The 27,341-nt window shown below is 37.1% G+C and overlaps 4 protein-coding genes across 4 annotated transcripts; 2 read left to right on the forward strand and 2 right to left on the reverse strand.

Moving 5' to 3' along the window:
- Nucleotides 1-4,431: 4,431 nt before the first annotated feature.
- On the reverse strand, nucleotides 4,432-7,416 carry LOC114241253 (uncharacterized). Its single transcript, XM_028172056.2, has 4 exons — nucleotides 7,148-7,416; nucleotides 6,137-6,292; nucleotides 4,770-4,886; nucleotides 4,432-4,679 (listed from the first exon to the last, which is right to left on the reverse strand). The coding sequence occupies exons 1-3, from the start codon at nucleotides 7,208-7,210 to the stop codon at nucleotides 4,845-4,847; spliced, it is 261 nt and encodes an 86-aa protein (XP_028027857.2). The 5' UTR covers nucleotides 7,211-7,416; the 3' UTR covers nucleotides 4,432-4,679; nucleotides 4,770-4,844.
- A 2,013-nt stretch (nucleotides 7,417-9,429) lies between these two features.
- LOC114241193 (B2 protein) lies at nucleotides 9,430-12,322 on the reverse strand. Its single transcript, XM_089728603.1, is given in 7 exon segments — nucleotides 9,430-9,875; nucleotides 9,878-9,958; nucleotides 10,358-10,360; nucleotides 10,694-10,808; nucleotides 11,783-11,877; nucleotides 11,880-11,892; nucleotides 12,186-12,322. Coding segments are annotated over 7 exon segments (396 nt in total). The 5' UTR covers nucleotides 12,231-12,322; the 3' UTR covers nucleotides 9,430-9,831.
- A 9,172-nt stretch (nucleotides 12,323-21,494) lies between these two features.
- On the forward strand, nucleotides 21,495-23,826 carry Teh3 (tipE homolog 3 phospholipid transfer protein). Its single transcript, XM_089728604.1, has 2 exons — nucleotides 21,495-21,636; nucleotides 22,405-23,826. The coding sequence occupies exon 2, from the start codon at nucleotides 22,522-22,524 to the stop codon at nucleotides 23,824-23,826; it is 1,305 nt and encodes a 434-aa protein (XP_089584730.1). The 5' UTR covers nucleotides 21,495-21,636; nucleotides 22,405-22,521.
- A 662-nt stretch (nucleotides 23,827-24,488) lies between these two features.
- On the forward strand, nucleotides 24,489-26,622 carry Teh2 (tipE homolog 2 phospholipid transfer protein). Its single transcript, XM_028172031.2, has 2 exons — nucleotides 24,489-25,255; nucleotides 26,384-26,622. Exons 1-2 carry the CDS (start codon nucleotides 24,489-24,491, stop codon nucleotides 26,433-26,435), a joined length of 819 nt encoding a protein of 272 aa, XP_028027832.2. The 3' UTR covers nucleotides 26,436-26,622.
- The last annotated feature ends 719 nt before the right edge of the window (nucleotides 26,623-27,341 follow it).

Genomic DNA, 27,341 nt, shown 5'->3' on the forward strand with positions numbered 1-27,341 from the left:
ACGCTCTGAGATCGTGGTCAATGAATGATAAAAAATATTTTTTTTTACGTTATTACATAGTTAAGTGGTACACTGTGTGCATTACTAATAAAAATCTTACGTTACGGACGTTTTTCCCGGTTAGGGTAGGTACCCCTACGCATCGTCCCGTAAGGAACTTCGTTCCAAAAAACCCGAGATTAACTCGTGAAAGCAGTTTTTAATTGAGAATTATGGAGCTTACAGATCAGACTGCTAGGACTTCTTGTGAATCCGGACGGGTAGGCACCACCACCATGCTATTTCTGCCGTGAAGCAGTAATGCGTTTCGGTTTGAAGGGTGGGGCAGCCGTTGTAACTATACTGAGACCTTAAAACTCATATCTCAAGGCGGATGGCGCATTTATGTTGTAGATGCTATGAGCTCCGGTAATCACTTAACATCAGGTGGGCCGTGAGCTCGTCCACCGAAAGCAATAAAAAAAAAATAAAAAAAAAAATCGCTTCATACATAATTAGTCTCGTAAAATGCAATATAACATATCGCTAAACAATGCATACTATATCCAGGCGGAATACAGTGCACTCAATAAACATGACCATGACAATTATCGTAATCTAACTCCGATCTGTAACATACGACATAAATATGTAGGACAATTATCAGCACTTGCATGGCGCATTGGAAGCGAGCGTCTGTTAAAACTAAACATTTGCAGAGTACAGAGTCGTCAAACACGCTCAGAACCTATGCGAAATAATGTTTTTGTGTTTGTTCCTCACGCTTTTGTCCCCCCCCCCCTCCCCACTTATTTCTGCCGCAAAGCAGTAAACATCGATCTATGAAACTAAGATTTAGAACACTCAAATGTCACTTAAGCGATTCTTGTTAATACTAAAATTGAGTTTGAGAAAATCCATTTTTTTAATAGTTATTAGTGAGTTGTTTGTTTTTAATCCAAAGACACAGCCCACTGAGTTTCTCGCCGGATCTTCTCAGTGGGTCGCGTTTACGATCCGGTGGTAGATTCTGCGAAGCACGGCTCTTGCTAGGGTCAGTGTTAGCACCACTCCGGCTTGAGCGCCGTGAGCTCACCTACACGTTAGGGTGAAGCTGAAATAGCCTCTCAAGGCTATCAGCATAGATAGGGAAAAAAAAAAAGATGTGTGGTGTTGTGGGACACCGGATAAGAACGAAGTTCCTTATTATAAAAATATTCATTTTAAGTTCTATTCGAGGTATAAATAAAAGGAAACTGGAGGTTTCGCAACAACCCACGGTCATTCGGTAACATGCGAACTTATTGTGGTACACTTCATTCACGGTTGTTTGCATAAGAGTTAGTGTATTGCGCAAACGAACGCTCTGAGATCGTGATCAATGAATGATAAAAAAATATGTTATTTTTTGTACGTTTTACAAAGTTAAGTCGTACACTGTGTGCATTACTAATAAAAATCTTACGTTACGGACGTTTTTTCCCAGTTAGGGAACCCCTCCGCATCGTCCCATAAGGAACTTCGTTCCAAAAAAAAATTGCTTTTAATAATAACGTTTAAGTTGTAGTTTAAATATTATCATTTTATTTCTTTAACAGAGAAGAACTATATAATTGTATTAAGATATTAATATTTCAACACTTCTGCTGGAAAAGTACATAATCTGTATAGGTAATGTTATAGTACCGATGTGCGATATGATGATACCAATTTAATATATGTTGGAGTAGTTGCTCACATATTATAACGCTCGTGGCCTCGCATTTTGGCAGAGATTCCGACGAAAAAGTAATGTTCTTAATATTATTTAGAATCTTAACGTAAATCACGACCCACAACACAGTTCCTAGGTCAAACACGATCAACTCAACATTATTAGGGCAATGTAGTCTACAAGCAAATTCTATCTATAAGTCCTATCAGCAACTAGTTACGAATGCTCACGAACAAATATAAACAGACAAAAAATGATACCAAAAATGACAGGCTTATGTTCTACTACTCTTCTTTTTTCTCTTATTAAGTATACAATAGACATCGGAGAATCTCCTATTTTCCTTCGCATCACCCGCCACAGCAAAAGTCCATGACTGTCACTTAAATCTTCAGTCCTATCCGTTCGATATTATTGCCATCTGAATCTGAAGTTAAATCTTCTCCGGAGTGCTTAGTCTTCGGCGATAGACAGCTTGGCTGTGCCCCTATTGATGGAGTTTTTTTTTTATTGCTTAGATGGGTGACGAGCTCACAGCCTACCTGGTGTTAAGTGATCCTGGAGCCCATAGACATCTACTATAAATGCGCCACTCACCTTGATATAAAGCTCTAAGATCTCAGTATAGTTACAACGGGGCCCCACCCTTCAAACCGAAACGTATTACTGCTTCACGACAGAAATAGACAGAGTGGTGGTACCTACCCGCGCGGACTCACAAGAGGTCCTACCACCAGTAATTACGCAAATTATAATTTTGCGAGTTTGATTTTTATTACTCGATGTTATTCCTTCACCGTGGAAGTCAATCGTGAACATTTGTCGAGTAGGTACGTTTTTCATTAGAAAAAATGGTACCCGCCCGGGATTCGAGCACCGATGCATCCCAACACGAATGCACCTGACGTCTTATCATTTAGGCCACGACGACTTCAAAAAGTCCACGGTCCAATACAGTTGGTTATAAATAAATCGAAAGCAACGCCACTAAGCCGATAGCTTCAAATATAATTACATAATTGATTAAACAAGCATTAAATGTTTCAAAGAATCATTGTATTCGCTTCCTAAAAAAAGCGGGGCGTCATTAGGCGGTTAGCCTTCCGAACTGATACAGAACTCCGGTTTCAAAGCAACATTTTTAGGGATCAAAAAAGTCAATATATTATTGTCTAAGCTACATTTTTACCGCTCTAGTTTGAGAATAGGTAGGTTCCTTTATAGGGTTATTACTTGCAGTAGAAATAGGCAGGGAATACCTACCCCGAGGGCTTGCAACCCCAATGATATATACCTAGTTAAATTAAATATAAGTTTACAGAACATGTTGTATAATTAGATGGTCAGCATACCCGATCCTGTGGCCTGAATGGTAAAAAGTCGACGTCGCCCTAAACACGTCATTACGGATCCTCCCGATCCATTAACGGTGCTTTTAGGTAGCACAAGCACCGGTCAGCGTCCTCGTCGAACCCGTCACTTGCGACGAAGGGCTCGACGGGTGAATTAACCCATAGACACAGGCCCACTGAGTTCTCGCCAGATCGCCGGATCTTCTCAGTGGGTCGCGATTCCTATCCGGCGGTATTTCCCCGAAGCACTGCTAGGGCTAGTGTTAGCAAATTCTCTTCGGGTTGAACCCGTGAGCTCACGTACATGTTCGAGCCTAGCCTAAATAGTACCGTAGGCTACCCACGATTAGATACGAAAAAATTTAATAGTTATTTTTGTAGGTACATTCTTGAAATCGCTAAATAAATTAACTTTAAATTCTTTAAAATTAATAATTTAATGCAGGTGTATTTACTCACAACGCACAATGGCTGTTACAAATTGTGTATTGACATAATAATATTATCTATATTAGGCTTGCGCATCGCTTATTTTGGCCCAAATGACGTCAAACGAAGTCAAGCCCAGCTATTTACGTTTTGCAGGGCTGTTTGATATAAAATAACCTCCCTGATTCTTTATTAAAATAATATAAAGGTCCACAATTTACATTTTATATAAAACTATTTATTATATTATTACTTGTGTTAATTACATCTAGGTGATGAAATTATGAAATGAAATTGAACGCAAGAGTAAACTATAAGTGCGAGTGAGACGGTATCAATAAAAACCAATAAGAACGAAGAAATTTTAAAGACAATAAGAGTAAGAAAAGAATGTAAAATTAACACCATGAACCCAACATAAAGTACTTACTGTTAAAACATTTAAAACCTACAGAACCTGCTTTGTTGAAATGTTCTTAGCCTGTGAAATAGTTTTTGTATATCGTTATTGTTAATAACAGAGTGAGATGTGCCTGGTGTGTGTGCATCGGTTCCCCATTGCCGCGATTCGCTTTTGTTCCAAACTCCGGGCTACTTTTACGAATTCGTGGGATAATTGCTTATAATCGATCGTTATATTATTCATAATAACAAAATTATACATAGAAATTTATTTTATTGTTTAAAATAGGCAAATTAAATACATTGTACCTGTACATTGATAGAAATTAGTTTAAAATCAGATAGATTGAAACTCAGTACACGACAGTAGGAATTGATGTAGATACAATATTTGCCGTAAGACGTTGCTTTAGGCACGAATTACGTATTCAGCTATCAATTTTATGTAATTTCGAAATACTGTCCATTAACAATATTTGTTGCAGTCACTAAATTTTACTGTGATGTCAAATTAGCGCCATCTAGAATAATTAAGGAACTGGACAGTTCAATTCCTATTGTTCAACTTTAGACCAGTAGATGTCGCTTGTTTATTTGATATCTTAGAAGTCGTTTTTCGTGTTAGTTTTTTAAATAACTAGCAGATGGTGCTGTTATAAAAATTACGTCAGAAAATGTTTAAGGAAGAAAAATTCCCTCAGGATCTTCTGGTGATGACATTTAATGTAGTTCCATGCGGCGTCGTGTGGCGTTGTTGCCTGGAGACTGAGGCATCGCAATAAGTTTCTCTGCTATGATTTTATCTGGAAAATGAATACAAAGAATACTTATTGGTGAAAAAAAGTAATTAGATAAAATTGGGATTACTAAACGATAGGTATTATATTAATTACCATTCATATCTGGAATCTTAGACATGGCTTCGTTCATTTTGAACACCCCTTGTGCCGTCATGAGTCCGAGTTTCATTAGCACACAGAGGGCCATTTCTTGAGAGATACGTCTTCAGTCTAAAAGTGTTAAAAAACTTTAACTTTATATTAGTAAGCATTAAATAGTTTTGTTCTATTAAATTAACGCTTAAAATATTTAACGGTAGGCAGCGGCTTGGTTCTACAATTGCTGAAGTCTATGGCGACGGTAACCACTCACCATCAGGTGTTTTCTTTCTACCTAAGCTGATAGCCTTGGGAGGCTATTTAAGCGTAACCTTAACTAGTAGGTGAGCTCACGGGGCTCAAACATGACGACGTTGCGAACACGAACTCTAGCAAGAGCCATGCTTCGCAGAATCTACCACCGGATCGGAACGCGACCCACTGAGAAGATCCGGCGAGAACTCAGTGGGCTGTGGTCTGTGGGTTAATTACTCGTTGAGCCCTTCGTCGCAAGCCACGGCTTCGACGAAACGATGACCGGTGCTTGGGGTACCTAAAAGCACCCTTAGTGGATCAGGAGGATCTGAAATGACGTGTTTGGGGGACGTCGACTGCTTTCCATTATGCCGCATATGATCGGGAATGTACCATAGTAATATCTTCAATAATCGCGAGACGTAGACATAATTGAAACTGCTTTTCCCAAAGACAACCATAATCGAATGCTATTCGTATCTGCGAAAGCTGTAAGTATTGGATACCTCCGAGATAATATAATGACAAAAAATTGGTTCGAGTACGACTTAGTGCACACGAAAGAAGTGAAACTTCTTTTGCGGGTGTAGTATTGTAGTTTTCTTCATTTTCATCCTTAAAATTTCTGGTAATAGGGAAAGCTGTGTATAAGAGAAACGACCTAGCTCGCTTTGTCCTTTCTCTCTCTCCACGGTCGAGTGGTTCGCGAGACGCTCTGTCTATTTTCTCACTCTCGCTCTTCCTAAATTGATCTTTTCTCTCTAGCCGTAACGAATCTGCCGTGAGTTAAAATTTTATTCTCAAGCGCTTAAAAAAGTTTCATTTCAAATTAGACATTAAATCTTAAAAGCGGTTTAAATTGAGGCAGTCAGCGCAAAATTGTCTTAAGCTTATCATAGTTAAGTACGGAGATAATGAAATTGGAATTTACTTTTACACTGATCGCAGGCCAAAACAATACGCTCTATGAGACTAAGGATAGGCCCGTTTTGCATCAAAATTTATTATGTTTTAAATAATTGCAATATATAAGCGCGAATATGAAAAATTGGGATTAGGCCACTTTTGCACTGACGGCCTCAATTAGAAAGTCGATGGGAATAATGATTCCCTTGAATTATTTTTACCTGCCAGTCACCGCTCTTCAAGTTGACCACTAAATCCGGCTTGACCTGGACGTCCTCCGCACAATCAGCCTGGAATGCTCTCAGGGCCCGGACTTCATTCTCTTTCTCTCGCATCAGATCGTCAGGATCTCTCGTCACGATATCGTAATAATAGTCCTGGAAATACACTAGTGGCTCCCGATCCATTAACGGTGCTTTAGTTACCATAAGCACCGGTCATCGTCCTCGTCGGACCCGTCGCTTGCGACGAAGGGCTCGACGAGCGAATTAACCCATAGACACAGCCCACTGAGTTTCTCGCCGGATCTTCTCAGTGGGTCGCGTTTCCGATCAGGTGGTAGGTTCTGCGAAGCACTGCTCTTACTAGGGTCAGTATTAGCATTACTCCGATTTGAGTCCCGTGAGCTCACCTACTAGCTAAGATTACACTGAAATAGCCTCTCAAGGCTGTCTATCAGCTTAGGTAGGAAAATAAAATGAAATACCGTCTATTCTAGTCTAAAATTTAAATGAACTGCCTCACGGTATTCTAGGCAGATATAACCCTAATTAAGATTACATCCACAGACATTTTTATTAACCTTCTAGGCAGACGAACATACGGCCTATCTAATGGTTAGTGGTTACCGTCGCCCACGGACGTCAGCAATGCCAGGGGCAGAACTAGGTCGCTGCCTACCGAAACATCTAATCATACCACCATAATAACACAAGTCACTCACGAATCCGTTTAAGATAATAAATTAGGATGTAAAAGCGCGTGGTTATTCTAGCGACATAGCCATGAATACACGAGGCGCCTTATCTATCAAGCTAGACTATATCCTTGCGGATGATAATGGGCGACTGTGCTCCTGTTCCTACTTAGTAACGCATCCCCGAAAACAAAATACAGAAACGTATCATGCCATCATTTAATTCGCATGCGAGATAAAGTATTTATCGCTTCCGACGGCATCTGAATAAAAATAATAACCAATTAATTAATTTAATTCAATTAAATATTAATACCTCTGGCATGAACTGCCCACAGCACAGAAGACCGTAATTCAATAGTATTACGAAGGAACGCATTCTTTCGACATTCCCATTTGAATGGTTCACTTTGTTAACCAACACTCTTCATATACGATCCAAGTGACAAAGGGATGTGTAAGTTGTTTCCATAACAACGCAGTTAGATCGATAATATTTTAATAAACCACTATTGAACACTAATGATAACATTTCGTTAATGTATTTAGTTTAAAATAATATAACGCAATAAGAAGAATACGGCTTGTTTTAACCTGTGTTTTTATGATAGAAAGTTTTTTTATATATAAAAAAAATCTAATTGATTTAAGAAAAAAGGAAAAAAAAATCTATTACGATAGATAATCTTTACTATTACTGGTGGTAGGACGTCTAGTCAGACCGCACAAATAGGTATCACCACCCTGCCTCATTCTGCTGTGAAGCAGTAATGCGTTAGGTTTGAAGGGTGGGCAGCCGTTGTAACTATACTAAGACTTTAGAACTCATATCTCAGGGTGGGTGGCGGCATTTACGTTGTAGATGTCTGTGTGCTCCGGTAACCATTTAAGTGTGACGACACTGTGAGCTCGTCCACCCATATCTATCTTTAGATATATAATGAATTACTGTTCGTTAGTCTCGCTAAAACCCGAGAACGGCTGGACCGATTTGGCTAATTTTGGTCTTGAATTATTGTGGAAGTCCAGAGAAGGTTTAAAAGGTAAATAATAAGAAAATGCCGGAATTAAAGAAAAGCAACAATTTTGTTTTCCTTTGACTTGTCCCCCGTCGGACGGATTCGGATTCCTTTTGTTTGTTTTAAGTTTATTTTATACAAATCTTAGGTCTTATTGTTATCGATTGAGGCACTACGAAGTCTGCCGGGCCAGCTAGTATGCAATAAAAAATATCTTGCTTTTGCAGTATAAATAAATTAATTACATTACATTAATACAATTATGTTGTCTCCATTGCTGATAGGGCGCAAGACAGCGATGAAGTACAAAGATAAGTTTTGAAATTTCAACACACCATCTATACATTATACGTGAAGCAAAACTTGTATCCCTTTTTACGAAAATTGCGCGGACGGAGGAGTATGAAATTTTCTACACTTATAGAGAATATAGAGAATAAGTGCACAATGCTAATTTTTTTTTCAATAATGCATAAAAGATACATTAAATCAATAAAGAAAAGATTCACACACTACATACCATGTATTTGACGCACACACGCATGCATACTCTTAATTGTCAAACTTTTGTTCCTGATGTCTGTGGTCAAATTGAGAATAGATTAAATATGTTTGTCTTTATTAATATTTTTTATAGTGTAGTCTTGGCGAAATTTGTGATTATCTAATATATAAAATTCTCGTGTCACAATGTTCGTTCCCATACTCCTCCGAAACCGCTTGACCGATTCTCATGAAATTTTTTATGCATATTCAGTAAGCCTGAGAATCGGCTACTATCTTTTTTCATACCCTTAAGTGATAAGGGTGGTCCACCCCTAAGATTTATTTTTATTTTTTGGACAATTTTTTTTGTTATAATGAGTCGTTATGTGGTTGAATGAGGTATTGTTATTTTTATATTCCTTCATCGTTCACAGCGCTATATGCCTCTTTCACTCATCTACCACATCCTTACACATTACAATAAGTTAGTTTTTTTTTCTACACTAGAAATTCCCTAGAAATCTTATATAGCAAAACAACGTTTGCCGGGTCAGCTAGTAGAAGTATAAATACAATTATAATAGTGTACAAACTTACAATCCCAATTAATTATAGTCGAATTCGACTACTGCGGGACCTTAGTCATTATTATAAGACGAAATTAATTCTCTACTGCCAGCATGTCTAACAAATTAATTCCGATTTGGACGATTCCTTAGCTGAATCCTAAAAAGTATTGATAAACGATTTTACTTCTAGTTTCATAGAGATATAATTTAGAATAATTTGGAAATATGTTTATGGTCATAAGTAATAATGTAATATTTCGACAAAAGGGACAACATCTACACATGCACACATATATCGATTATTATATATGTGTGCAACTTTTCAAAATGTACACATACATATATTAGAAACTTGTTTGATTTTAATTGACTTACTCTAAATGTATGTGTAAGTCGAAAATTTGGTATAACTTGTTTTAAGTAATGTACTAAACATTCTGCCCAGAAGTTGAACCCTCAAGAATGAGACAAAAACACACACACACGATTCATTAGGTCGGGTAGTTGTGAATAAAAACAAAATCTCCAGTGCTATTGCTCTTTATTGTTGTACTAAAAATATTAAATTCGCCAAAAAGTTAACGTTGCTCTCACTAAGCTATTATTCACACGTTACTTATTGTACTAACAAAACCCTGTAATTCTGCTGCTAGCTGCTTATCTTTGTATGAGATGAAAGAAATCACCAAGAAACATCAAACGAGATAAACAAAGCTATGATGAACCAAAAGAAAATTAAATTTCTGTTCTCGATTGAATATGTTAAAACAACAAAACAAATTTATCGAACAGATATAGATTACAGTTAGAATAATAACACCATACAAGATTGCAATATTCTCCGATATAATCATGATATCGTCTAGATAAACATGTCCGAGCTATTAACACTAATGAGGTATGAACGGTTGGATTACATTATGTATTTACAAGAAGAGAGCGTGCTTCGGGTCTTTCTCGTGGTAGCATTCACGTAATTCCAGGCTGTTTGGTGAGGGCTGTTGCCTTTGTTGGCCAGGCAAGCGTCAATCAGCTTCTCTACTTTCAATTTGTCTTCCTGTAAGAGGGAATAATTGTGCATTACTAGTAAGTAAATCCAAGTCAGAGTGAAATTTCTTTCACGACAGAAACAGAAATCTATTTACAATGCGGATTTTATCCTAAGATATTATTCCTGTGGAGTCCGAACTTTTAAGGTTGCTTATTTTTGGGTAACAAATAATATTAAATCAATAAGTAATTAAGATATAAATATGATGAGAATTACTTAGTTCAATTTTGGTTTATTTTTTCTATAAAAGTTAGACTGTCATGTCATCATGTTACGCTCCCACCAGTAATTACGCAAATTACAACTATAGCCGATGATTTTTATAAAAAATCTAATTCCTTCATTACGGAAATCATTCGTGAACATGTTAGTATTAAATACGTATTTCATTGAAAAGGTACCTGCTTGAGGGAGCACTGTTGTGGTTGCAATGCTCCTACAAGTTCATCGGGTGTCTTATCTATTAGACCTTTAGGTTTTATACTAATAATTCGTGTATTCCGGTTTTGAAAAACGAGTAGCATTTCATTCATATAATGAGTCTGCAACCTCATGTCGCGAGGTATGTGGCGAAAACAAGAGTATATGGATGGGATGGTAAACAAACAAAATTAGTATCATCTATTGGATACCTACAAAACGTTAAACATCACATAACCATGCCAGAAATAAATGGCATTTGAAAATAATTGACACAAGAAAAGCATATTTTTTTGTAATAAAATGTTCTCACAAACCAGCATTAGGCACTTTAGCCAGAGCCACGTCCTTCTTGAATTTCCCGTCCTTGGTCATCAGCTGCGATTTGATCAGCATACATAGAGCGTACTTCTTCAACGGTTCGTTTTCAGTCTGTTAAAAAACACATTTAAAATGTCATTATGAAGTTCATTAGAAGTTGGGAATAAACATCTCTTTAAGTTCGGTAATCAACAAAACTTCTTATATCAATAGTTCATAGTGTTAATATTGGATGGGATACTGTGATCTGAACATAAAAAATCTACCTTACACACTAAATGGACCAATATATTGAATGTCTCATAAGAACAGAAAAATGTGGTCGATATAAGATGTTCTGTTGTGTAAGATGATGTTATTGTACGCAATTGGGAATACCTTGAACAATTAATTGTCGGTAAGTGCCGGTTAATTAGGCCAGTTGTGGTGCATAAGCAGGAAGAACCCTTTCAAGGTAATTTTAAAATTACTGTCAGAAATTATAATTGATTTAGGAAACGGTCACTCTCAATGTGCCGAAATGGCGTACATTGCAATGGCCCGTGTACGCAAAGGCCTGAAGTCTAAAATATCCTATCTATCTGACTGACTGACTGTAAAATATTTGGACTAGGTTCCAAATTGCAGCGCATTGCTTACTATATACATAGGCAGATTGGTGGTGAAAACCGCAGTATTAATAAATTTCACTGATTTGTGATTTGTTGGATAAAATGAGAAATTATCGCTACTATTTCAGGGGACAAAGGTTTTTGATTCACATTTCCACAAAACCATTTTTTAAATACCCAATAAACTTAGTGTGAAATCGAATTTAGTTTCTTATAAAAGTCATATGTAGCTTGTTGTTTACGATTAAATATCCAAACATGAGACTGGAACAAATAAACTTTTTTTTTTGATTAAACGATTGACGGATTACCGATAGCCTGGAGGCCTTTCCAGTTTCACCAGGATAGGTGGGCGAGCAAAAGCTTAGCCCAGAGAGACAAATAAACTAGCTATTTGACTTTGGTTACCTAGCAAGTATCAAGGGTGTGTCAATGTGACTGAGGAGAAGTCTTAATGAAATTTTTCAACATCACCTTAAAGTCGCCTGTCTTCAGTTTGTTCACCAGTTGTTCATCAGCTTTCGTCTCGGAGAGACAGTCAGCTCTGTGTTTCTTCAAGTTCTCTTTTGCTCATCTGTGAGGGCCTGTTAAGTAATAAAATGTATTGGCGACTCTGAGACAATTCTACAAATATATATATTGATTGAACTTTAGTCTAACTATAGACTTACTAACTAAGCTTCACGAGAATCGTAGTAAAAAGATTAGTACAAGTTTAGCTTTGTAACACATTACAAAATTGTAGACAGTAAAAATCCAAATCTAATTTCAGATGTATTAGAAAATCTTTACTGATTTTAGATTGTACCATTGACCCAACATTCAAAAGTAGCGGTAGTCTAAAAGGTACATATTTTAAAAAGGATTGAATTCTCACCTGAGCCAAGACAACGCAGACGACGAACACGATAAAAGTCTTCATGATGCACTCTGTTGGGATCCAGAACAGAAATGTACTAGATCAATGTGTGATCGTCTTTTATACCCTCCGGGACCTACGCGGTTCCTGGCTTATTGACTGTAATTGAAGATGAATTATGCAGGACTGACAAAATTAAATCTGGGATCATTTATTCGAAACATTTTTTTGAGTTCTTCTAGAAATACTGTGACACTGGTGATGCTAAAGGCATTTTAGTTGGCTGATACACAAGCAATAAGCATGGAGCACGGATGATCACAAGCATAAGGAGGTAAATTAAAATTACTTGGAAATGGAAATACGTATGATTTGTTTTTTATCGGAAGGAAAAATCCGCTTTAATTAAGGTTTCAGCCTACACGAAATATATATATGTACATATTTATTATTTATCATTTATCTCTCTTCTCTTCTTAGTCGAATACTTCATTGCTGAAGGTCGTGTCCTGAAAGCCCTTCGTGGCTCTTTGTACCATCAGCTTCCATTTGCTTCGGTTTTCGGCTTCTCTCAGGGTGTTCGCAACAGAGAGTCCAATGAGCGCAGTTATCTGATCTGACTAACGATTTGGTGGCGGCCGGCGGGTCTTTTCCTTTCTATCTATTATCTATATCTATACTAATATTATAAAGAGGAAAGATTTGTTTGTTTGTTTGTTTCGAATAGGCTCCGAAACTACTGGACCGATTTGAAAAATTATTTTCCATTAGAAGCCGACATTGTCCCTGATGAACATAGGCTACTTTTTTTAATTTTTTTTTTGTTGTTTCATGTGTATTTTAATGTTTCCGAAGCGAAGCGAGGGCGGGTCGCTAGTATAAATATATTTACGCAGAACAAAATCTTAATTGAAGTCACATAAATTGAACCATGAATCAAAGATTAATTTTAATACTTTTTGTCGACTCACAACAAATTATAGATTAGATTAAGATTTGAAATTGAAATTTTAAATGAGTAAGTTACCGGTTATTCAACTACTCAAACTAGGTATATTTACTGCGGATATTAGCAGCGTGTTAGTATCGACTTAAAATCCCAAACTATTCATTTAGGGAACTCGTAAATGCATATGTTCTGATTACACTAAAGTATATTTTAGAAAAACAGAAAAACCATCTAAAAAAGACCCTTGAAATTGTTGACGACCTCTGTATTACTTGGGTCAGTCTAGAATGATCCGGTGCGACTTATGACCCGCAATTTCTTAGGGTCATTATATATTGTGAAACCTTTATAGCGATTGAACTTTTACATCATCGCTTGGATACCGTTCACACGGATCTATTCGATTCAAGAACTAGGTACTTTATGAAAAACAAGAAGCTCCATCTTAATTCGGGGGAACATTTTTATTTTTATTTTCGTCTCCTTATCTATTTAAAGCAGCGGTCGGGAACTTTTTTAATTATTACCCCAAAATATTTTTGTGTAAGTTTATATTGCCCATGGCGAAGAACAAAAAAAACGAAATCGCTTCTTTTTAGCATGTTTCATATTATAGCCCCCATGATAATTTTGAAAAGAAAGCAAAAACTAAAAATTAATTTAAACATAATTTATTCAATTTATCAATGTAATACCTAGTAATACATAACGGTAATAATAATCCACACATATAAGCAATAAAAAAATGTATATAATATACAGTTCAGGAAAAAAAAATCGCCCCCACAGTAAATGAACAACGATTCTAAAGAAGTTTCACTTCAATATATACTTTTTTCTCACAAAAGATTCATTTTTACCCCCAAAATTTCATTTTATCCCATTTTGGGGTAATTTACCCCAGTTCCCCGACCACTTATTTAAAGGAATCTTTGGAGAAATCCTTTACTCAAATCGGGATTTCTTGATAGTTTATAACTATTTTAATACACTTACTTGTATTACTAACATAATTTAAGCTAACTTACTAACAAAGTAATACCTGTTGTTTAAGGTAATATTATTATCCACCTAAGATTGCTTAACCGTAAATATTATATTATTTATCAACTTAAAAACTATCATTTCTAGTTTCATAAGATCAAAATACTCATTTAAACTAAGGTGTCTTTGCATTGATAGTTCCTGAATTTACAAATATGTATTTGCGGTTATCCCAAATTTCAAACCACCAATTGGCCGTCCCATACGAACAGAATCTCAGATATACGAAATTCTTCACCCAAGAAAATAGGAAATTATAAGTGTAGAAATGCAAATAAAGGAAAGCGGTTGTAAAGTAGAAGGTATTATGTTAACCACTTCTGCGATACAATAGGAGCTAGGAGATTACAGCGAATTATGATAGATCTCTCTGGGATGATAGAAGTAGAATATGTAGGAATATTGAAAACCTCTGGATTAAAGGATTAAAAATATTTGTCTCATACAGCGCGTCTGTCTTAAAGCACAGATTACTAGAAAGGTTGCGTCCTAAGGTTCACCCAAGTAGTCCTTGCTCATTAAAGGCCTCTCGCTGCGATAAAAGTTAAATAGTTTATACTACTCCGTTTTTTAGTATAACTTGTAGTGTTCAGAAAATCATATTTTTGGCAGGCGTCTAAATCGCGATAAGAAAGTTTTCAAGATATGTTTGCGAATATACAAGCTCTGAACATTCGCACGCGTTGGTTGGTTTATCAATATCATCGACTCGGTGGAAGTTAATCCCTGTGTTGATAGCTTCAACTTGATTACTAGTATAATTAATACGCTATTAATTACAACCTTATTGATTACTACCTTATTGATTACTAATTAATTACGTAATATTTATTGTATTTACGCCAATATCTCTGATGACAGCATTTTTTTGTTCGTTGTTTTCATGTATTTCTTTCTTCAGGATGTACGCTATTTAAATTAGCAGCTAACTGATAAATTGCTGCTCAATCGTCCTAACAACACCGCTTTAGTAATCGGGTCCTACAGTAAATCATCCTGTCGGTTGTACGTTGACCTCAATGTCCTCTGTAATCCGTGCGGATGATTTGAGCAATCCGATTTTGTTTACAGTGGAAATTTTATGATCTACATACCAAATTCTTAAATTAGTTTGGTCTAAGCGTGTTTAGCTTTGATTTTGGACGTAAGCAATTCCTTTTAGTCGTTGAATATTTCGAATGAATTATGTCAAACGTTTTGAAGTAATATTGTTTGGTTTAAACATCGTGTAATAAAAATGAAATCCGCAAAATTATAATTTGCGTAATTACTGGTGGTAGGACCTCTTGTGAGTCCGCACGGGTAGGTACCACCGCCCCGCCTGTTTCTGCCGTGAAGCAGTAATGCGTTTCGGTTTGAAGGGTGGGGCAGCCGTTGTGACTATACTGAGACCTTAGAACTACTTAGTCAGGTCATAAGTATTGTCACACAGTAAAAACTTTTCTTTTAGAATGCTGGCCACAAAAAAGTTTATTGAATTCGAATTTCGAATTGTTCATGAAAATAAAAATGTATACTTTTAGAATTTTACTCATTTTTAAATATGGAGTGGACGCTTAAAGAAGACCGTGTTGCAGTTATTGCGTTGCATCGTTGCGGTTACGCGCCAATTCAAATTTTTAACATACTGAAAAATTTTAATATAACCAAAAGATTCGTTTATCGTACCATCAAACAATACAATGAAGACTCTAGTGTAGATGACAGGTCAAGAAGTGGTCGCCCTCGGTCTGTTAGGACCCCAGCAGTGATAAAAGCTGTGAAGGCGCGAATTCAAAGAAATCCCAAACGTAAGCAGAAACTGTTGGCCCTTCAGATGGGGTTAAGCAGAACCACGGTGAAAAGGGTGTTAAATGAAGACTTAGGGCTTCGGGCATATCGAAGAAAAACAGAACATCGTTTGAATGCTCGTCTAATGGACCTGAGACTGAAGAGATGCCGCGCTTTGTTGAAGCGGTACGCGGGAAAAAAATATCGGGAAATTCTTTTTTCGGATGAAATGATTTTTACCGTAGAAGAGAGCTACAACAAACAAAATGATAAGGTGTACGCACACAGTAGTGAAGAAGCGAGCAACCGTATTCCGCGTGTCCAACGAGGTCATTTTCCATCCTCGCTCATGGTATGGTTGGGAGTTTCTTATTGGGGCTTAACAGAGGTACATTTTTGTGAGAAAGGTGTAAAAACGAATGCAGTTGTGTATCAAAATACAGTCCTGACGAACCTTGTGGAACCTGTTTCTCATACCATGTTCAATAACAGGCACTGGGTATTCCAACAAGATTCGGCGCCAGCTCATAGAGCGAAGAGCACACAAAACGGGCTGGCGGCGCGTGAAATCGACTTCATCCGGCACGAAGACTGGCCCTCCTCTAGTCCAGATTTGAATCCGTTAGATTACAAGATATGGCAACACTTGGAGGAAAAGGCGTGCTCAAAGCCTCATCCCAATTTGGAGTCACTCAAGACATCCTTAATTAAGACAGCCGCCGATATTGACATGTACCTCGTGCTGCGATAGACGACTGGCCGCGCAGATTGAAGGTCTGTATTCAAAATCACGGAGGTCATTGTGAATAAACTTTAGTGTCATAAGAATCTATGTTTTGTTAAGTTCATTTTGGTATATGAATGGTTACATAATGAATAAACTTGTTTCAATTATTTTACATTAAACATGTGACAGAATTTATGACCTGACTAGTTATATCTCAAGGTGTGTGGCGCAATTACGTTGTAGATGTCTATGGGCTCCAGTAACCGCTTAACATCAGGTGGGCTGTGAGCTCGTCCACACATCCAGGCAATAAAAAAAAAATACATCAATACCTCCAAGACAAATGACGTTATTGAGGGGACGGACGCGTAAATACATACATACATAGAATACGAACCTAGGATGTATTAACGTTCAGATATTTAATTAATAGAGTTCAGGTACAAAAATATAAATGAAATTGAATATACTAATGAAATTGTAGTGTTGATATCAAGTTCAATGCGTATTTAAGCGTCAACTAATTTAGCTTGAGCTGAGAAACGATTGTGGCTAAGAACCGAATTCCATAGGTACTATTAATGGAAACGCAGCCAACCACCTTAAGACATGAGAGTTCTAAATTTCGGTTTTAATGTACAACGGCTGCCCCACCCTTCAAATCGAAACGCATTACTGCTTCACGGCGGAAATAGGCAGGGTGGTGATACCTACCCGAGCGGGCTCCAAGTCTCTACAACCAATAAAAATCAAAGACCCACAATATAATATTTTTTTATTGCTTTGATGGGCGGACTAGCTCACAGCCCAGCTAGTGCTAAGTGGTTACTGGAGTCCATAGACATTTACAATGTAAATGCGCCACTCACCTTGAGATATAAGTTCTAAGGTCTCAGTATAGTTACAACGGCTGCCCCACCCTTCAAACCGAAACGCCTTACTACGTCACAGCAGAAATGGGCAGGGTGGTGGTACCTACCCGCGCGGACTCACAAGAGGTCCTACCACCAGTGATAACTATGAAAAGAAACAAAACTAAAGCCATAATAGGATCGCGACTGGTATCGAATCTGCGTCTTCGGTTAATATAGTCATGATCAAAACCTCCCGACCGCTTGCGCTTTGTAAAACGCTCTCAAAGTAGGTCATTGAGACAATTGATAAGTGGAATTTACAGTTTCCCTAATTAAGGAAGACATTGTACAGTTGAACAAATGATTAAGTGGGTAATGGTTGTTTACTTGAGGTGATATTGTGAGCCACGGGTCCGCATATCGCATACCTTATACCAGCCTTAACCAGACTGGAATTCTTCAGTTCCACTCAGGACATCTTCCTACATTGACACTACGGTCGATTCCAGTGAGATGTCGATTAAGAATGACTAAGAATCAAAGAATTTGCTAGATAATGAGCGACTGAGTTGCGAGGATTGATAAAGTGTATTGTGGGCTAATATAAATGGGTATATTGTCATGTCAATGGACTGCTATTGTCGTCATGGCCTAAAGGTTAAGAAGTTCGTTGCATTCGTATCTAGCGATGCAACGGTGTTCGAATCCATCAGGCTGGTACCAATTTTTCTAATGATAAATACGTACTTGACAAATGTTCACGATTGACTTCCACGGTGAAGGAATAACATCGTGTAATAAAAAATCAAACCTGCAAAATTATAATTTGCGTAATTACTGGTTATAGGACCTCTTGTGATTCCGCACGGGTAGGTACCACCACCACGCCTATTTCTGCCGTGAAGCAGTATTGCGTGTCGGTTTGAAGGGTGGGGCAGCCGTTGTAACTATACTAAGACCTTAGAACTTAAATCTCAAGGTGGGTGGCGCATTTACGTTGTAGATGTCTATGGGCTCCAGTAACCACTTAACACCAGGTTGGCTGTGAGCTCGTCCATCCACCTAAGCAATAAAAAAAAATCATTCATTCTCTCCAAACAATACCTTAGCTAGCTCTGATTATGTGAAGATACGGGTATGTGCCAACAGCATCCTTGGGATCTTATTATTCAAGTAACAAGCTCACGGCCTATCTGGTATGATGTGGTATCTCATAAATATGACAACGCAAACGTCACTACAGGGTTAAAAAGTGTTGATTGTGTTGTAAATCGGCTGCTCCCACTCTAGAATCCGGAACGTAGGTGTGTCTCGCGGTTAGAAGTAGATACTGGTTCTTACGCGTGCAGGATAACAATACACCTTTCAACCTCCTCATCATTACCTCGAATTTCAGTATTTTTAACTTCTTTTCCGATAATAGTTCGGTTGGGACCGGCTTGGCTCTGCCCCTGGCATTGTTAAAGTCCATGGGCGACGGTAACCACTCACTATCAGGTGGGCCTATAAAGGCAATAAAAAAAAATTTAATATTTTCTTCGGTGTTCGCGACACGTAGAGACAAATAAAATTAAATTTACGGTTTAGAATTGCGTTTTTTATTTATACTTAATTCAATTATTTCAGACGCTTCGAATACTCTACCTTTTTTGTGGTCACGGACGATTGGACAATAAGAAACGCGATATAATAGTCCTATCTTGGGTTCCAAAGGCATACAGCATTAGATTGTCAGGATGACATGCGAGAAAAATTATAATATATAAAAAAAGGAAGTGAATGAGAAACAAACGTTAGAATGAAGTAAAAACGAACTTAGTAAATTTTGTTCTGCACTTGAGATGATCTAAAAAATTCCATTAATATATTATTATTATTATGTTGTTGTTTGGCTATAGCGAGTCGTGATTGTCGTCAAATCCGTCGCTTGTGACGAAGGGCTCGGCGATCAAATGGACCCACAGACACAGCCCACTGAGTGTCTCGCCGGATCTTCTCAGTGGGTCGCGTTACCGATCCGGTGGTAGATTCTGCGAAGCACTGCTCTTGCTAGAGTTAGTGTCAGAAACGTCGTCAGGTTTGAGCCTTGTGAGCTCACCTACTTGTTAGGTTACGGTAAGGTGAAAAGAAAAAAAAGCGATGCCTTAAGCTGTAAGTCATTTTAATTATTAATATGGGGCATTGTTGTGTGCCTTACTACCAGGTGGGCGGTACACTCGTCTTCCTACAAAGGCAAAAAAGAGTTTCAGTATTATCAGTGAAGTTGAAACCATCTTTAATACAATATATGAAACTAAACGCTTATAGATTAGTGATTATCGTAGAACTTAATAAGCACATGGCTGTAAAACAGTAGTGCGTTGCGGTACGAAGGGTGGGACGCCCGTTGTACTATAAAAACTGAGATATAAGTTCCAAGGTACCTTGAGATATAAGTTCTAAGGTCTCAGTACAGTTACAACGGCTGCCCCACCCTTCAAACCGAAACGCATTACTGCTTTACGGCAGAAATAGGCAGGGTGTGGTACCTACCCGTGCGGACTCACAGGAGGTCCTACCACCAGTATCGATCAATATGTATGGATGTGGATGGCTATAATTATGTTATATTTGTCTATGAGCTCCGGTAACCCCTCGATTTTTAGGTAGATCTAAGTAAAAACCTAGGGTGTGAAATCGTAAGTCCACACCATCCAAAAACCTATTCAAATAAAAAGAAAAATCATCGTTGTACCCAATGTGTAGACAGTGACATCTAATAGATCGAGCATCTGATTCATCGTGATATCTGTTAGCTCTGGGAAACGGCTTAACAACCGTTGAGCCGTGAACCGTTTATAAGAATGAAATTTCTAAGATCTTCTACAGAAGAATGTAATTGTTAATATCAATTTAAACATTTTAAGAATCACTCGAAATTTCTAAGATCTTCTACAGAAGAATGTAATTGTTAATATCAATTTAAACATTTTTAAAATCACTAGAAATTTCTAAGATCGTCTACAGAAGAATGTAAATGTTAATATCAATTTAAACATTTTAAAAATCACTAGAAATTTCTAAGATCGTCTACAGAAGAATGTAATTGTTAATATCAATTTAAACATTTTTAAAATCACTAGAAATTTCTAAGATCGTCTACAGAAGAATGTAATTGTTAATATCAATTTAAACATTTTTAAAATCACTAGAAATTTTTAAGATCGTCTACAGAAGAATGTAATTGTTAATATCAATTTAAACATTTTTAAAATCACTAGAAATTTCTAAGATCGTCTACAGAAGAATGTAATTGTTAATATCAATTTAAACATTTTTAAAATCACTAGAAATTTCTAAGATCTTCTTCAGAAGAATGTAATTGTTAATATCAATTTAAACATTTTTAAAATCACTAGAAATTTCTAAGATCGTCTACAGAAGAATGTAATTGTTAATATCAATTTAAACATTTTTAAAATCACTAGAAATTTCTAAGATCTTCTTCAGAAGAATGTAATTGTTAATATCAATTTAAACATTTTTAAAATCACTAGAAATTTCTAAGATCGTCTACAGAAGAATGTAATTGTTAATATCAATTTAAACATTTTTAAAATCACTAGAAATTTCTAAGATCGTCTACAGAATAATGTAATTGTTAATATCAATTTAAACATTTTTAAAATCACTAGAAATTTCTAAGATCTTCTACAGAAGAATGTAATTGTTAATTTCAATTTAAATATTTTAAAAATAACTACAAAAAATTAAGATCTTCTACAGAAGACATTAAGTGTTAATTTCGATTTAAACATTTAAAAAATCACTAGCATTTTCTAAGATCTTTTTATCTAAAACTAACATTTTTGAGACATAAAATTGTGAGAAGTTCTGCTTGGTTCAGACTGGTACAGAGAAACCGCATTGCGCATGTACAAAATCATCTAACTTCACTACAGTCCAAAATACACACACACAATAAACTGTAAGCGGAACTGTCGCAGAAATATTACAAAAAAAAAGAATATAATTACATTAAAATTAGTGTAATTAGATTTAAGAATACAGTGATAGATTTTTGTAAGAAAAAATATTACAAGACTCAATACTGTGTAAATAAAGAGTAGCGTGTAAATCTAAAAGGTATGGTGCAAGTTTGTTTATTCTATAATTCTTAAATTTAACGTTTATTTGTGCATTGTATTTTTTTAATGTAGTTCTAATTATAATGTTTATAATTTTTTAAGCCCCTATATTTTTGCCATTTCTTTTTATGCCAAAGGCTATATTTTTTATGTTTTGTTTCAAAGACATAGGTACACATATTGGAAAGATTGACTTTTTTGTCATTCATCAAGAGTTTCGTTGGGCATATCATTAATTTAATTTGTTTTAAGTATTTTCACCAAAAACATATTTATTGAAATGTATCGCAAATGTTACAAAAATACTTCGTGTCATTCTATTAATGGTATGATTCAAACTAAAATATTCAGTGCTTTTTAAGCATGTATAGAAAGAAATATTATCGACACAATCGTTTCTATTTTGATTTATATAAAAATACTCTAGGTATCCTACAAGTATAACTCCTAAAACATTTCTGTGTAAGTTAGACAATTTATTAAAAATAAATTGTCGTTTACAATTCAGTACGTATAAAAATTAAAACGGTTTGCCCTATTATTAAGGCCATCAGTGTGTCAAGGACAAGTTAAGATTATATCGTCTAGTAATTAATTGTTAGAGCGCTTTATTTTTTAATTGGAAATACCCTTAAATTCTTCGTCAAATCATCATTACATGCGCGATTTTCATACTCGTTTTAAATATCTAACAAAAATAGATAGTTTCTTTTTTTTTCGATTATAATCTGTTAGGTTGTTGACATTCATGGTTTACCACACGCAGAGGACCGACACAGAGTTACCCGCAGTGCAGCGTTGGATCGATCACCACAATACGCATGCGCAGACGCCAACAACACGTCAGTGGTAATCGGACACGGGCGAACGCAAGTCTCCGACAATGCCGAAACCGACACCCGTCGAGGACTTGATCATACCACCGCAGGACCAGAAAATATGCGGAACCATCTGCATATGTCAGATGACGGCCGTGCTTAGTTGTGTAGCGATCGTGTATCTGACCGTCGCCATCTACATGCCTTACACCAAAGCCATAGCGTCGGGCATAGACCCGACTCCCATCATGTGTACGACGACAAGGGCCGTGAACAAAGACAACTGCGACTGGGGCTCGTGCGGTGAGTGGTGCCTGAGCAAAACCTCCGGAGCGTGCATTCAAATTTACGTCAACGTCCGCAAAAATGGTACGTCCTTGCTATTGTCCGATTGCGGAAGCGCCGCCAACAAAACCTGTTTCGGCATAGACCAGGAGAACGCCAAGAAATACCACTGCATCAGGGACGAATGCAGAAATCTAACAGGCACCTTCAATTGCACTGAGGGAAAGTGCATCAACATAACAGACGCTTTTGAATGCGCATTCCGGGAAACCGATCCGCCGCTAAAGTGCTCCGGGAGACGAGGCAAAATAACGTGCATCGACGTCCACGGATTGTTCTATTGCAATCGAGGTACTTGTAGGAAGATCCGAACACCGTACAACTGTGACAGAAGATGCGTAGACATTCCCACTAGGAACAAGAACGTTATAGTCTTGAGCGGTGACCGAGTCTTTTTAGCTAAGTGTACGAAATTAGCAAAAGAGGAAGCCGGCGAAGTTGTCTGGACGGACTCCGGCGAGGAAGTACTGATGCTATCGTGTCATGCTGTCCACAATGGATCTTTAGGGGTGGTCGCCGTGGACTGTATTAATGCGGCTCTACTACCAAAGACGGACATAGCGGACTTGACTAATTTCACTCATTTGCAGTATTTGTATACATTAAAGGCTGTCCCTAACCGCATCATCGCCCCATCTGAAGTCGAACTAACTATAGCTAATGATAGCAAATTGATGATTAATCTGGAGGGTTGCGTTAACACATTGGCTGATGAGTGCAAGGAGTTTCTCAAGGATTATGGACGTGACGGTACCGATCACAATGCGAAAGCCCGTTTTCCCTGTTTCTACACGGAGAACAATCCCGAAACGGTTGTGGCCAGATTCGATTTGGACGCTACGTATAGACAGTTCGTTGTGGCCTTAGTACTGCCCACGGTACTGGTTATCGTCTCGTGTATAACACTGATGCTTTGCCAGAGAACAGTGGAAGTGGGTGATGACGCAAAAATGAGATTCAAGAGTTGCACCGGTGGACAGTCCGACCTGCAAATGCATCCGAACGATCCTGTTTCTCCCCTCTGAGACCAGTCACGTGAGATACACGATATACTATATAATTAATAGAATGTATTATAGTATCTTAAATCTTAAATAAATTTAGCATATTATTTAAATAGTTTTGCTATTATTATATATATATTTTTTTAAAGTTGTATAATAATTTAATGAAATGGTAATAATATGATTCATAGAGGACTAATTATTTATTGAATAGTATGTTAGTGTGTCTGTTGAAATAAAAAGATAAACTAATGAGCGAATATTAACACATAATGGAAAAATTAATGTAGGAATTCACTTGAATTCACAAATATATTAATTATATCCTTGTGTACGGAATTATCGCTATAAATAAACCCTGATTGCTACATATTATTTTTTTCAAAGCTCCGCGTATTAATTACATACAAGATAAGTAGTTATAGGGCGGAGTTGACATAGGGTAGGCACTGACTTGGTTGTGCTTCTGGCATTCATTATTATTATCATCAGGTGGGCCATATGCCATATACAAAGACAATAATTATTAAGCTTCAACTAATATTCATCTATAGAGAAAATATTGTTAATGTTTATATTTCTGTTCTGTTTCAGGCGTTCCCCTCCTTTGCGAGGGCCCGGCTAGTTCACTAAGAGACGATTAAGCGCTTGCAATGCTTTCTTCGGGTTAAAACAAAGTCCAGATGTCGACGATTAGCAGGTCGCGTCCCAGCCTCACTCCAGCCACGTCAGAACGCTCCACATTACCGATGGGCGGATCAGCAGCGCCCGGTAGTCCGGAATTCAAGCCCCTGGAACCGACAAGAGAGCAATTATTAGCCCACTTCTTTGAGAGATTCAAATTTTACACGTCACTTTGCCTTGGCACCGCGGCCATATTGGCCGTTTTCGCTTTCCTGTTCCTGATACCGTTCGTAGTTGAGCCGGCTGTGCAGACGATATTAGCTGAGTTCGTGCCGGAAGCCGGTCTATGCTCTGTGTCCGAGCACGTTCACGCCGAGACGCTGACTAATTGCACGTGGGCGTCGTGTAGAGAAGGCTGCACAACCGCACACACAAAGTGTCACAAGATACGAGTGAACTTGTCGCGTAGGCCATTTGTGGAGGGAACGCCGCCCCCAATCAAATGGGACGAGACGCACTTGAAGTTCCTAATCAACCCTGAGGGATGCGGCTACCCTCCAACCGTAAACTGTTCGGTGTTTGCCAAAGAATACGCCGGACCGAACGCCCCAAAGCTGTTCCCTTGTTACTACAGTTTGACTAGACCAGATCTCGTAGTCGCGAGGTATTCGTGGGAGGAGACCGTGCGAGGGCTGATCATTGCTCTGGTGCTACCGACCTCCGTGTTCGTGTTCAGTTTAAGTGTACTCGCATATTGGCACTGTCGATGTTGCGACCGGGCTTGCAATCGACGAGTTCACGCCGAATCATTTGCGAGCAAGGAAGAGTAAGTTACACCATCGATTATTTTTGAAGTGAAACTTCTTTAGGCGCATGAGGGTAAAAATTTTACAGATGTAGCGTCACGCAGGTATGCAACGGAAGTGTCTTAAGTACTTGTCAAATGTCAGTAGTAGTAGTTGTTGTATTTTTCCAAATGGAAAGGCAAATGTATCATACCATACAGCCTAATATTTTATAATTTTTTTGTGAAAAATGTTAATAGGAATTGAAATGAAATGAAAAGAATTTGGAACATTAATCAAATAGCATGAAATTAAATTAGTCAATTCAATTGACAAAATATTAGTCATTTACAATTTAGAAATCTAAACATAATGTGACTGTCAACACTGAGGTTTGAGATTGACATTTGACAGACTTTTGGCGGGAAAATATCTTCCTTTTTCCCTTCCTCTAAGTCTCAGAAATCTAAAGTTTTTGATTTGTATAATTATAAGCAAGACTTATAAATTAGTTCGCCAAAGAAGTTTCACTTCTGACATGTGTACTTTGTACGCACGCACTTTTTTTTTATAGACTTATTCGTTTGTAGTGTGTTTTTTGATAGCAGATTCATTTCACCCGAATTTCAGTTCTTATTTGAAGTACAGCATGGAAACAGCATAGTGCTTTAGAAGTACGTTTCGTTATTTGATTATTATTTCGATAATCTGTTTTTTTTTTATGAATTAGTGAATGCGGATTATAATAATAAGTATTATCAAAAAGTTTTTAATGGAAACATTTTTAATGATATTTAACAACGAAAGCACTGCATTTCTTATATATATACATTCACAAATTCTCCGTTTATCTAATGTATTTCTTTTTAAGGCTTCGTCAAACAGAATGCGTAATTAGCGCGCGTCAGAGCGCTAAACTGACGGCGCGCTATGACGCCAAAATGTGTTGTACTACTATGGTAATATACTGTCAAACAGCCCTAACGCCGCGACAGAGCGCTGCGTACTTATAACGCTGGCGCTCTGTTTGACGGTATGTTACCATACTAGTACAACACATCTCGACGTCATAGCGTAGCGCTCTGACGCGCGCTAATTACGCGTTCTGTTTGACGAAGCCTTTAGATATAGATTACGCTTGTATCAATTTCCGTACTTTTATATTGCAGTAGCAAGTTACTGTGTGAATTAGATGACGATCCAAGTGATGACGTGTTCTGACGTCACCCTTCAGCCGCCCGCCGCCGCGCCCCCTACAGGAGCGGATACGCACAACTATAAGCCACAAGTGACGTAGCTAATTAGCATTCCCAGCGTATCGAATAAGGGAATGGAAGCATACGGATCTACGCAAGAAGGTTTTGCTAAAATATTTTCTGTTTGAAAAAAAAAAAAAAGAATAAGAAAACCGCTCAGAGAATTCGATATTTAAAATTTGATAATTTCGTTCGAGATTAAAATATGAAATGGTTGTGAAAATTGTTCAAATTTTACATTGTTGATTTAGATGATAAATTTAATTGGGAAAATTTTCTATTCTCGTTCAATGTATCGTAATTAGGTATTGTCGTCTTTTGAAACAGTAAAATATTTTTCAAAATCTCAACGAGGCATCCTATCCTTCGTCTATATAACAATTTCTGATTTATAGGCGGGTTTTAATGGCTTATGCTTCAAAAAGAAATTAAGAATATAATAAATCGCGTCTCCATTAATGTAAAACTGAGCTATGCCGGATTTCAACGAGTAAGTCTAACAAAAAAAAATATTTCCGAATATAAATAAGTATTCTAAAAATGTTAGCAGCTGAAAATGTTCATTTAAAAATAGGTGTATATAGCTAAATTTGAATTTGTAACAAACATTGTACGCTTTAAGCCTTTAAATATATTATGTACGACTATAATAAATTTTGGAATCATAGAGTTAATCTAACACAGAAATGATATTTCTGATTATTATAATTTGTAATTGTAAATAATTGATTGTAGATTGACAATGTAATTGTTGTTTTGTTTTATTAGATTTATTTATAAATAACTACTTACCGTGCGTTTGACTGCCTCGATATTTATATAGCTTTGTAATATCTTATTATAATAACGCAAATAAATAATACAGTGTTTC

Source organism: Bombyx mandarina, chromosome 07, assembly GCF_030267445.1.
Source record: "Bombyx mandarina strain Sakado chromosome 07, ASM3026744v2".
Classification (NCBI taxonomy): Eukaryota; Metazoa; Arthropoda; class Insecta; order Lepidoptera; family Bombycidae; genus Bombyx; species Bombyx mandarina.

What these genes read in the sequence shown, in the direction of transcription:
- LOC114241253 (XM_028172056.2), bottom strand. Translation starts at nt 7,210, where the DNA reads ATGCGTTCCTTCGTAATACTATTGAATTACGGTCTTCTGTGCTGTGGG. An exon ending in GTGGGCAGTTCATGCCAGAG is followed by an intron (nt 6,293 to 7,147) that starts GTATTAATATTT and finishes GTGTATTTCCAG; the next exon opens with GACTATTATTACGATATCGT. An exon ending in TGAAGAGCGGTGACTGGCAG is followed by an intron (nt 4,887 to 6,136) that starts GTAAAAATAATT and finishes TAACACTTTTAG; the next exon opens with ACTGAAGACGTATCTCTCAA.
- Teh3 (XM_089728604.1), top strand. Translation starts at nt 22,522, where the DNA reads ATGCCGAAACCGACACCCGTCGAGGACTTGATCATACCACCGCAGGAC.
- Teh2 (XM_028172031.2), top strand. Translation starts at nt 24,489, where the DNA reads ATGTCGACGATTAGCAGGTCGCGTCCCAGCCTCACTCCAGCCACGTCA. An exon ending in TCATTTGCGAGCAAGGAAGA is followed by an intron (nt 25,256 to 26,383) that starts GTAAGTTACACC and finishes TTTATATTGCAG; the next exon opens with TAGCAAGTTACTGTGTGAAT.